This window comes from Telmatherina bonti (assembly GCF_933228915.1).
Source record: "Telmatherina bonti genome assembly, chromosome: 11".
NCBI lineage: Eukaryota > Metazoa > Chordata > Actinopteri > Atheriniformes > Telmatherinidae > Telmatherina > Telmatherina bonti.
In genome coordinates this window covers 3,447,269-3,459,769 of record NC_136629.1, presented here as the reverse complement: position 1 = coordinate 3,459,769, position 12,501 = coordinate 3,447,269, and the positions used below count along the sequence as shown (strand labels likewise).

The 12,501-nt window shown below is 46.9% G+C and overlaps 1 protein-coding gene across 3 annotated transcripts in view; it reads right to left on the bottom strand.

Annotated features, from left to right (window-relative positions):
- Window positions 1-3,450: 3,450 nt before the first annotated feature.
- piezo1 (piezo type mechanosensitive ion channel component 1 (Er blood group)) overlaps window positions 3,451-12,501 on the bottom strand; it is a 175,267-nt gene continuing 166,216 nt past the window's right edge. For all 3 annotated transcript variants that reach the window (XM_079249118.1, XM_079249119.1, XM_079249120.1), the window contains 5 exons: window positions 12,079-12,201; window positions 11,914-11,993; window positions 11,299-11,488; window positions 10,186-10,327; window positions 3,451-4,294 (listed from right to left, as the gene is read on the bottom strand). In XM_079249118.1, coding sequence (XP_079105244.1) covers window positions 4,172-4,294; window positions 10,186-10,327; window positions 11,299-11,488; window positions 11,914-11,993; window positions 12,079-12,201 — 658 coding nt within the window. In that variant the 3' untranslated portion in view covers window positions 3,451-4,171. The remainder of the gene's footprint in view (window positions 4,295-10,185; window positions 10,328-11,298; window positions 11,489-11,913; window positions 11,994-12,078; window positions 12,202-12,501) is intronic.

Below are 12,501 nucleotides of genomic sequence, written 5' to 3'. Positions count from 1 at the left end.
TAGATGGGTGTATATGGGTGTAGATGGGTGTGGACTCGTGTAGAAGGGTGTGGATTGGTGTAGATGGGTGTGGATTGGAGTAGATGGGTGTAGATGGGTGTAAATGGTTGTAGATGGGTGTGGATTAGAGTAGATCGGTGTAGATGGTGTAAATGAGTTTAGATGGGTGTATATGGGTGTAGATGGGTGTGGACTGGTGTAGAAGGGTGTGGATTGGTGTAGATGGGTGTAAATGGGTGTAGATGGGTGTGGATTGGAGTAGATGGGTGTAGATGGATGTAAATGCTTGCAGATGGGTGTGGATTAGAGTAGATCGGTGTACATGGGTGTGGATTGGAGTAGATGAGTGTTAATGAGTGTAGATGGGTGTAAATGGGTGTAGATGAATCTAGATGGGTGTAAATGGGTGTAGATGAATCTAGATGGGTGTAGATGGGTGTGGATTGGTGTAGATGGGTGTAAATGAGTGTAGATGGGTGTAGATGAGTGTAGGTGGGTGTAGATGGTTGTGGATTTTTGTTGATGGGTGTAGGTGGGTTTAAATGGGTGTAGATGGGTGTAGTTTGGTGTAGAAGGATGTAAATAGGTGTGGATTGGTGTGGATTGGTGTAGATGGGTGTAAATGAGTGTAGATGGGTGTAGATGAGTGTAGGTGGGTGTAGATGGTTGTGGATTTTTGTTGATGGGTGTAGGTGGGTTTAAATGGGTGTAGATGGGTGTAGTTTGGTGTAGAAGGATGTAAATAGGTGTGGATTGGTGTTGATGGGTGTAGGTGGGTGTGGATGGGTGTAGATAGGTGTAGTTTGGTGTAGATGGGTGTAGATGGGTCTGGATTGGTATAGATGGGTGTGGATTAGAGTAGATGGATGTAGATGGGTCTGGATTGGTGTAGATGGGTGTGGATTAGAGTAGATGGGTGTACATGGGTGTGGATTGGAGTAGATGGGTGTAGATGAATGTAGATGGGTGTAGATGAGTGTAGATGGGTGTGGATTGGTGTAGAAGGGTGTGGATTGGTGTTGATGGGTGTGGATTGGTGTAAATGGGTGTAGATGGGTGTGGATTGGAGTAGATGGGTGTAAATGGTTGTAGATGGGTGTGGATTAGAGTTGATCGGTGTAGATGGGTGTAAATGAGTGTAGATGGGTGTAGATGGGTGTAAATGAATGTAAATGGGTGTAGATGAGTGTAGGTGGGTGTAGATGGTTGTGGATTGTTGTTGATGGGTGTAGGTGGGTTTAAATAGGTGTGGATGGGTGTAGATGGGTGTAGTTTGGTGTAGAAGTATGTAAATAGGTGTGGATTGGTGTTGATGGGTGTGGATTGGTGTAGATGGGTGTGGATGGGTGTAGTTTGGTGTAGATGGGTGTAGAAGGGTGTGGATTGGTGTCGAAGGGTGTAGATTGGTGTGGTAGGGTGTAGATGGGTGTAAATGGGTGTAGATGGATCTGGATTGGTGTAGATGGGTGTGGATTAGAGTAGATGGGTGTGGATTGGAGTGGATGGGTGTAGATGGGTGTGGATTAGAGTATATGGGTGTGGATTGGTGTAGATGGGTGTGGATTGGTGTAGAAGGGTGTGGATAAGGGTAGATGGGTGTAGATGAGGGTAGATGAGCGTAGATGGGTGTAAATGGGTGTAGATGGGTGTGGATTGGTGTAAATGGGTGTAAATTAGGTGTGGATTAGTGGAGATGGGTGGAGATGGGTGTAAATGGGTGTAGAAGGATGTAAATGGGTGTGAATTGGAGTAGAAGGGTGTGGATGGGTGTAAATTGGTGTAAATGGGTGTAAATAGGTGTGGAATGGTAAAAATGGGTGTAGATGGGTATAAAGGTGTAGATGAGTGTAGATGAGTGTAGATGGGTGTAGAAGGGTGTAGATTGGTGTGGTAGGGTTTAGATGGGTGTAAATGGGTGTAAATGGGTGTGGATTGAAGTAGATGGGTGTAAATTCGTGTACATGGGTGTGGATTGGTTTAAATCAGTAAAGATGGGTATAAATGGGTGTAGATGAGTGTAGATTAGTGTAGTTGGGTGTAGAGGGGTGTGGATTGGTGTAGAAGGGTGTGGATTGGTGTCGATGGGTGTGGATTGGTGTAAATGGGCGTAGATGGGTGTGGATTGGAGTAGATGGGTGTAAATGGTTGTAGATGGGTGTGGATTAGAGTAGATCGGTGTAGATGGTGTAAATGAGTTTAGATGGGTGTATATGGGTGTAGATGGGTGTGGACTGGTGTAGAAGGGTGTGGATTGGAGTAGATGAGTGTTAATGAGTGTAGATGGGTGTAAATGGGTGTAGATGAATCTAGATGGGTGTAGATGGGTGTGGATTGGTGTAGATGGGTGTAAATGAGTGTAGATGGGTGTAGATGAGTGTAGGTGGGTGTAGATGGTTGTGGATTTTTGTTGATGGGTGTAGGTGGGTTTAAATGGATGTAGTTTGGTGTAGAAGGATATAAATAGGTGTTGATTGGTGTTGATGGGTGTGGATGAGTGTAGGTGGGTGTGGATGGGTGTAGATAGGTGTAGTTTGGTGTAGATGGGTGTAGATGGGTCTGGATTGGTATAGATGGGTGTGGATTAGAGTAGATGTATGTAGATGGGTCTGGATTGGTGTAGATGGGTGTGGATTAGAGTAGATGGGTGTACATGGGTGTGGATTGGAGTAGATGGGTGTAGATGGGTGTAAATGGGTGTAGATGGGTGTGGATTAAAGTAGATGGGTGTATATTGGTGTAAATGGGTGTGGATGGATGTAGGTGGGTGTAGTTTAGTGTAGATCGGTGTAGAATGATGTAAATGGGTGTGGATTGGTGTAGATGGGTGTAAATGGGTGTAGATGAGTGTTGATGAGTGTTAATGAGTGTATAGGTGGGTGTAGATGCATGTGGATTGGTGTTGATGGGTGTAGGTGGGTGTAAATAGGTGTGGGTGGGTGTAGATGGGTGTAGTTTGGTGTAGACGGGTGTAGAAGGATGTAAATCAGTGTGGATTGGTGTGGATGGGTGTGGATGTGTGTAGATGAGTGTAGAAGGATGTAAATGGGTGTGGATGTGTGTAGATGGGTGTGGATTTGTGTAGATGCGTGTGAATTGGTATAAATGGGTGTAGATGGGCGAAGATGGGTATAAATGGGTGTAGATGGTTGTAGATTTTTGTAGCGTTTAACGATGGAGACAGGTGGTGAGGACTTCAGGTGGAGGCTGGGCAGGTGAATTCATCCAGTCTAACAGAGTCAGCCTGGGCAGATCCAGGTCAGCAAAGACCAGTATTGCACATGGAGATGATATTTGATCCAGACGAAATGGATCCATGAGGTTCTGCTTGCTGGTCTGACTCAGGCTTGGTGGTCAGCTGTGGTCAGGAAAACCGTCAGCGTTTGAAGATAGGTCAGAAGTTTCTGGAAAAAGCTAATATGAGGGAGGTAGTTAAATGAAAAACAAACTAACAACGGTGGAGAAAACATCCAGGTTTTATTATGAAACCACAGCAACACACGCTGACAGCGCCTTGCCGAGTCAGGTGTGTCACATGACATGCCTTCCCTCCTCAGGGTCACATCAGCACCCTGAGGAGGGAAGGAACAACCGAAGACAGACGCGGTCCTGAGGAAGTCTAATGGTGACACTTCTCATCGTTTTACTGGTATCAGCTGATTTGCTGGGTGTCCGGATAGATGAGGCTGAACTGGGTCTTTGGACTGATCTGAAGCCGTTTGTCCTCCTCCAGAGGAAGTTTGGTTGTTTCCGGGGGGAGGAGGGGGCGGGGGCTCCAGATAGAAAATATTTCGGCTGCTTCAACAGCGAAACCAGATAATACCTGAGAATCTGAAACCTTCTGCCCCAACGTCCTCATTACATGTGCAACGTGTCAGATACCCGGGGGGGGGGTGTTGGAATCAGTCGGTCTTACGGTGAACTTCATTCATCAGCTTCTCCCAGAACTTTGCTGCTGCTTGGATACGGACAAAAGCAATGGAGGTGGACGTGTTGCCATGGGCAACGCCACCCCAGCAGGTGGACTCAGTTCAGTCTGACTGAAGTGGTGCAGCAGCAAACATACAAGATGAGTCCAGCAAAGTGCCGAGACGCGCCACGCCGTCTGTTTGACGTCTCGTTTAAAGTGTCTCTGTGACAGGAAGTCCTCTGCGTGACGTCCACCAGGCTTCGCTCAGTCCCGGTCCCTGCTGGGGACTTCCCTGGTCCATTTGATCATTGTCTCCGGAGATCGATAGAGGAAGATCAGTTTGGAGTAGAGCTCCTCTTCCAACTCCAGCTCTCCCGTCTCACGCACCTGAAAACACACACACATACACACACACATATGAAACTGGTTTACAACATCCGGTCTGGGACACAAATCTTCCCTCCACAGCAGCGTTTCCCAGAATTTCACCCAGAATCCCCAGAAATACGTTAGATAAAGCGGTTTTTGATGGATTTTGTTCACAAAGCACCCAGAGGCTGAACATCTCGTTCAGATCTTTAATCAGACATAACTGTTGTTGTAGCGGAGAGGAAGCGGGCGACACCGTGGGTTCTCTCTGAACATTCCTGAAACTTGTTCCATCCTCCACGAAAAGCAGGGGTCTGCAGCGGGGAGGGGTCACTGCGGGGGGCGAGGTCTGCAGCGGGGAGGGGTCACTGCGGGGGGCGAGGTCTCCAGAGGGGAGGGGTCACTGCGGGGGGGCGAGGTCTGCAGCGGGGAAGGGTCACTGCGGGGGGCGAGGTCTCCAGAGGGGAGGGGTCATTGCGGGGGGCGAGGTCTCCAGAGGGGAGGGGGCACTGCGGGGGGCGAGGTCTGCAGCGGGGAGGGGTCACTGCGGGGGGCGAGGTCTCCAGAGGGGAGGGGTCACTGCGGGGGGGCGAGGTCTGCAGCGGGGAAGGGTCACTGCGGGGGGCGAGGTCTCCAGAGGGGAGGGGTCACTGCGGGGGGCGAGGTCTGCAGCGGGGAGGGGTCACTGCGGGGGGGCGAGGTCTGCAGCGGGGAGGGGTCACTGCGGGGGGCGAGGTCTCCAGAGGGGAGGGGTCACTGCGGGGGGGCGAGGTCTGCAGCGGGGAGGGGTCACTGCGGGGGGGCGAGGTCTGCAGCGGGGAGGGGTCACTGCGGGGGGCGAGGTCTCCAGAGGGGAGGGGTCACTGCGGGGGGCGAGGTCTGCAGCGGGGAGGGGTCACTGCGGGGGGCGAGGTCTGCAGAGGGGAGGGATGACTGAAGGGGTGAATGAAGAAGTGATTAAATTCTGGTGGTGATCCGGATCACCGTTTGGATCCAGGAATATTTTAAAAAGATTTTCTAGTTTCATATTTAACGGCAGGTCGTGCACGCGGTGGGGCGTGCACGTGGCGGGGCGGGGTGTGCATGCAGCGGGGCGTGCACGTGGCGGGGCGTGCATGCAGCGGGGCGTGCACGTGGTGGGTCGGGTCGTGCAAGCGGAGGGGTCCGAGTGTTTTAATGTAAAAATGTTGGTACTTTCTCACCACCTCGATCAGCTGTTTTATCAAAACAATCCGTTTTACCTGCAGCAGTAAAAACACGGAAGCAGCAACTCTGCTTCTTGTTTTTTAACCACGCCCACCTCACATGTCCGACCAATCACACGATACTTCTCAGAGTCCGGCAAGAAAACGTTCTGCCAGTCTGACGTGTCGAGAACTGTCTTCAAACGCGTCTGCGAGAACAAAATGACGTCATTTTCTTCTCATGGCCTCGAGAACAAGAAGAACGTTCTGTCTTCTGGTGGAGGATGGAACAAACTTTAGTCTCTTGAACTGAACACGGAGGTCCACAGAGCTCTGCAGGAACCCAGTGGGCATAAAGACGGATTCAGCCTGGGAAAAGGATTTACTCTGACCTCGGTCACCTGACTGCGTTCCTGTCGTAAGGAACAAAGTGAAGCCAAACGGTAACTAAGAGATTCATTCAGACCTCGTACTTCTACCAGGATGATACACGAACAAATCAGAGCCAACAAAAGACACGCGGGACTGAGGATTAGTGCTTCGAGGGGTACCACTTTGGCAGGACTCAGGGGGACTATTGGACACGTAGCAGTGGCGTGTCGCTGGGAAGACCGACCTCCACTAGTCTTTCAGTCGTGCCATGAGCTAACGCCGGCATTTAGAAGACAACCCACAAAATAAGAGACAAGGGTGAAACTACTATAACTTTTCTTCTTCAGTCTCTGTTGCTTTTTCTTATTGGAGGGTCAAAACTCTGTATGGACACCATGACCTTTTTTGCCCTCGACCCCCTATGATCCTATTGTATCTCTGTTCTTATCTATTGTAAGGCAGCGCTGGTAAACTGGCTGCATGGCCTGAGCTTAAGCTCGGTTCTGTATTACTCTTTTGTCATGAATGTTACATGTCTGTATGTCTAACCTTGGATGAGCTGGCTTGAACTCTGAACTTCTCCTCGGGGATGAATAAAGTATCCTTGATTTGATTTGATTTTACCACAGAATAAAAATGATATGATGAAAACAATAAGCTTACTACTCACAGTAACACACTATAGAACAATGAAAAGGAGTTAACAACTGTGTTAAAAGCCAGGGAAAAACGGTGACTCTTAGTTGTCGCTGGAAACATTGTTGAATGTCTACGTCCCAGTGGGCCGCGTTCTTTACTAATATTATGGACCTGATTGCGAAGCACTCTGTGGCGGAGATTCCTTCATTTATAACATTTTTCAAACATCAAATTAAAAAAAGTAACAAAAAGCAGTAAACATAAACCTGGTTATAGGCCTGTTAGAGGTCTGGAAAGAAAACACTTTATAAACAAAGCTATGATGAGAGTGGTTCCAGTTTTTCCAAATGGTTATCCTGGACACAGAGAGCAATGAGCGACAGTCATCTTTCCACCATGACAAGAGTAACCAGACAAGGTGGAACACAGGCAGCCTTTGAAATCTATTACTATAAACCACTTTCAAAAATGCAGATTAAAAAATGAATTGCAACATTTTTGCAGACACTGAACCTTCCTGAAATAACAGAAGAGAAAAACAGTTAATGAGGAACCGAAATAAAGATGGCAGGAACACAATCTTCAGTTAAAAGGCTTAAAAACATGAAATGACCAGGAAGTGACGGCTTCTACTCATCAAATTGTTCAGATCTATCTCAATCCTCAATGTCGACAATCGTATTTACACCTCAACAATGTCCACAAGATGGAAAATATTCTCCCAAGCCTCATAAACAACCACCAGAAAGAATGAAAGGATTCATTACCAAAAGATAAATGTAAAGCGATTTAATCATGCTAATATCAAGGCTCTTTTTCTTGGAGAAGAACCATAACACAAACAATTGAAACCATGAAGATAAATATTCCTTTACTTATTGAGACAAAACTTTTTCCAGATTTACATGGCAGGGGCAGACTTTGTGTCCGATACAAAACATTACAGTTATCAGGAGAAAGGAGGCTCAAAATCTACTTCCTGCCAGCTCAAGTTTCAGCATTAAGCTACTGCTATGATCCAGAAAATGGAGCCAAATGGAAGGACGTACACCACCTGGTCAGATGTGAGCCCCTACAGGGGATTCTGGCAGATCTGGAATCAACTGATAGTCTGGGAAATAGATGGGTGGAATCAGTCTTCAGGATCTGGCAAGAGCGGTTAAAACAGATAAACTGAATAACAAAGCCATAATTCTGGCATTCGAGCAAAACTTCAAACCGAATGGTACAGACAACAAAATTGTTATTTAACTTAACAACCTTAAATAATAATAATTATTTAGCCCAAAAACTAAGTTACTGACTTAAATCGAGATCCATTTTTTTCATCATGTACATAAAGAATAGAAACATTGATTTAAAAAGGCAGAAGAAAGGAAAGGAATTTCTGTCACAGCGAGAATGCAACACCGCTAGCATGGCGCGCTGCATGCTAGCAATGCGGCATGCTTACATTTGACAACAGAGATCGTGGTGTCGATAGTGTGAAATTTCTTCAAAGTTTCCAAAGAAGACAGTTCGCTGGTTATTTGTAATAACTGTTCTCAGCAATTTCCACAAGCAGGAAAGAATAAAATGAGCTTCAAACCTGATCAGTCACCTGAAAATTGACCATCGCTTCCATGGGGCTTAGAAAGTGTATGAGAACGCCCGCGCTGCTAAAGATGCTAACAACTTAAAGCCAACTGCGAAGAAGCCACCGGGACTTGCAGACATCCGCCAGGCTCTTGACCAATCCAAGAAATTTGCCATACATGACCCACAGGCTACAGCTATTGAAGATTTATTTATAGAAATGATGGCGCTTTAAAACTCCAATAATGCCAACAACAGTCAACAACTGAGCTGCCACCGTAACGTGGTGAAGGGGTTTGTGTGTCCTGAAGATCCTAGCAGCTATGTTGTCGGGGGCTTTATGCTTTATGCCCCGGTTAGGGTCACCCATGGTCACCCTATAAACAGGTCTAGGGGAGGGACCAGACTAAGTACAGCTCAAAGACCCCCATGATGATGACAACCATTAGCATAAATGTTCCCTTGCCCAGACATGGATCACCGGGGCGGTTCCGACTAGATATAGTTGGACTCACCTCGACGCATGGCTTGGGCTCTGGAACCAGAACCCTCGAGAGGGGCTGGACCTTCTTCCACTCTGGAGTTGCTCATGGTGAGAGGCGCCGAGCAGGTGTGGGCATTCTCATCAGCCCCCAGCTTGGTGCCTGCACGTTGGGGTTTACCCCGGTGGATGAAAGGGTAGTTTCCCTCCGCCTCCGGGTGGGGGGACGGGTCCTGACTGTTGTCTGTGCTTATGCACCGAACAGCAGTTCAGAGTACTGTTCGGAGCTGTCAACTGATCACCACCTGGTGATGAGTTGGCTCAGATGGTGGGGGAGGAAGCCGGTCAGAGCTGGCAGGCCCAAACGTGTTGTGAGGGTCTGCTGGGAACGTCTGGCTGAGTCCCCCGTCAGAGCGAGCTTCAACTCCCACCTTCAGCAGAGCTTCAGCCGCCTGTATACGAGATCTCCTTCTTTCGGTCACGACCCACAGCTCATGACCATAGGTGAGGGTAGGAACGTAGATCGACTGGTAAATGGAGAGCTTCGCCTTCTGGCTCAGCTCCTTCTTCACCACGACAGACCGGCGCAGAGTCCGCATTACTGCAGACGCCGCACCAATCCGTCTGTCCATCTCACGCTCCATCCTTCCCTCACTCGTGAACAAGACCCCGAGATATTTAAACTCCTCCACTTGGCATAGTCCTCCCAATCATGCCTCTCCATAACTCACAGTGAGCATTAAAGTTACCCAGTACAACAAGGGAGCCCCCCTCCCTCCAGAAAAGGTGGGTACTCTGAGCTGCTGTTTGGTGCATAAGTCAGGACCCGTCCCTCCACCTGAACGCGGAAAGGAGCTACCCTTTCGTCCACAAGGGTGAACCCTGACGTATAGACATCAAGTCAAGGGCAATGAGTTTGCCCATACCTGCACAGCACCACTCACTATGAGCAAACTCCAGAGAGGGAGAAGATCCAGCCCTCGTGAGGACACTGGTTACAGAGCCCAAGCCATGTATTGAGGTGAGTCCAACTATGTCCAGCCGGATCCAGTCAACCTCACACACCAGCTGAGGCTCCTTCCCTACCACAGGGTTGACGTTCCATGTCCCTAGAGCCCCTTTCTGCAGCTGAGGATCAGACTGCCAGGGTGCCCACCCTTGGCTGAGTCCACAGGAATGAGAGCCCGACTGAACCCAATGGGCAAAGGCCTAACCAGCAGTTGTTTGCTTTGTGCCCCATTCACAGGCCTGGCTCTAGAGGGGGTACCCTGGTAACCCACTTCTGGGTTAATGATACCTTTCTCTGATGTTCATACTCGTCATAGTTGTCTCTGAGCTGCACTTAGTCTGGTCCCTCCTCCAGGGACCTGTTTGCCATAGAGCCCCTAACAACATACTTCCGAAATAAATAACATGTAAATTGTGTTACTCGGGCTGAATATTTTTGAAAGCTGCTCTTTTTTTTCTACAGAAATGTCAGGTTGTTGATTATGTTTTTTAATTAAATGTAAACATGAAGATAATGTAGCTGAATGTGAAGTGTCAACAAATATACACATGAAATGTTATTGTGCTGTTGTGTTACTGAAAACCCATTTGTGCTTTTGGTTTGAGAGGAACATATGGTGGATTTCCAGCGTGTGGGTATATAAACTGACCAGGAAGATATCTGTGCAGAGCTTCAAGATGCGGTCGACACAAGGAAGCTCCTCAAACATGATGGAGTGGGAAATCTCACTGAAGAAGCCTCGGACAAACTTCCCGATGACGAGGACTACAGACACATACAGACCCATGATTCTGTAAAAAAAAAAAAAAAAGAGATTTTAAATTCAGGAAGCTCGGAGCACCTGTACTCTCCACCACAGCTGCCTTTAACTACTTCTGATTGTAGAGATGACAAAACTCTGGAATGGCTCTCATGGTGCTACTGGTTGTGGTTCTGCCTCTGCTGGATGTTACTTATTATTAAAATAGAGTTTTTCTCTCTACATGCAGATCAGGAGGCACCAGAGAGGAACTCCAAGTTGGTAACGCCTGGGGCTTGGTCCCAACCCTTAAATGGATTTAATGGGATGGATGGATGGAGCGGAGTAACCCGAGCTTGCTGGAAGACAGACAGAAAGACAGCAGATTCCAGAGAGGAGGTGATATATATATACATACATATACACACACACACACACACACACGTATATACATATATATATATATATATATATATATATATATATATATATATATATATATATATATATATATATATATATATATATATATATATGGAAGAAAGACAGACAGACAGACAGACAAATAGAGAGATAGAGAGATAGATACATAGATAGATGGATGGATGGATGGATGGTGGATCTAGGCTGAGCTCTATGAATGATCTTTAGCAACCACAACATGGAGGTAAACTGAGGGTGAGGGAGTTTGGGTGAGTTTAGTGGAGGAAGGAGGACGATGAGGAAGAAACTATATGTCAACATGTCCTTTTGAATTGCAGAAGTTGTCAGAGGTCCCAACACATCAATTGGCTCACAATGGATTTTTTCCCAACCTTAATATTCCTACCTCGCCAGCTTACTGGGAATGTTTGTATCTGGCATTCTCACATACAGACCTGGCTTCCAGGTTGTGCTGCTTTAATCCCAGTCCTGGAATATTCACTTTGTCCTTCCCACCTTACAGACTCAGAGTTTGAAATGTAACATGTATGATAATGGTATATCCACCCCTGTATGTGTTTGTGACAGTGTGTGTCTTACCCGTATCCGGCCAGGAAGCCCAGACTGGGTGGGCTGACCTTGTCGTTGAAAATGACCATGGGCAGGACATCGCAGGAAGAGGGGAGGCAGTTAGCAATGGCGATGTCCCACCATTCCTGGTTCCCAGAGCTGTTCAGAGACCTGTCGCTCTTCAGGGACAGGGTTAAGTTCAGGTAATCATCTTCATCACCTGCAAAACCAGCAGTGTTTCAAATATTTGGACCAGACCACATTGTAAAATCATCTTCACATCACTGAGGAAGATCTGAAGTATTTTCAGGGGAATGCGTTCCCCCCAGGGGGCGGTTAGAGACCACCAGAGGGCGCTACAAGACTAGTGATTGACTGATGATCGACACCATCAACAAATTAGAATTCAGAGAATCAAAGGCTGGATTCCAAATTAATATCAGAGACACCAATAAGAATCCAGAAAGAAATGAACCCAAAGATAGTATATTATAGACAGATGGCAATCTCTAGCCTAAAAAAACTTTTCTGTATATAAATAACTGGTACTTAAACCAGTAAACCCAGTGTTTTCAGACAGAAAGCCCAAACATCTCATTGTTGAGCAGTGTGGAACTGGTCTTTATTTCACAGCTCTGATCTGACCTTTATATAACTGACTGACAGGTTTCGCCTCTGCTCCATTCGGGGCTCGGATGTAGTTTGGGAACATATTAGGAACCAGTCTGGAAAATGGCAGAGGAAACATCTGGTTAATATAAATGTATGTATTTGTAGAAACACATGAAATTTCCAGGGAGTCAAACCTACACCGGCTCCGTCCGGTTGCCAACCAGTAACGATGCCAGATCTGATCTGACCGGGTTGCCAGGTTCAAGGTCTATAGAGTGTTTCTCAAAGGTGTGTTCAACAGTCCCACCTTTACCTAGGTCCCTGTTACCAGAAAGAAAAACATTTCAATCATATTCACAATTAAAATGACCAAAAGACTACGTTGCATGAAATGAAATCACAGATAACAAACAGCACTCTCTATTACAGTGAAATAAAATCATCTAAATCTAATTAATCTGAAGGATGAGACAGAATCTGCGGCTTGAACTTCTTCATCATGAGGCTTATTTTATCTGCTTCCTGTCCAAAATGACAAACCCAAAATAAATCAAATATAACTTTATTACCACAGGGACTGTATGTATGAGCTTGGTTCCTACACAAAGCTGAGACATGTGA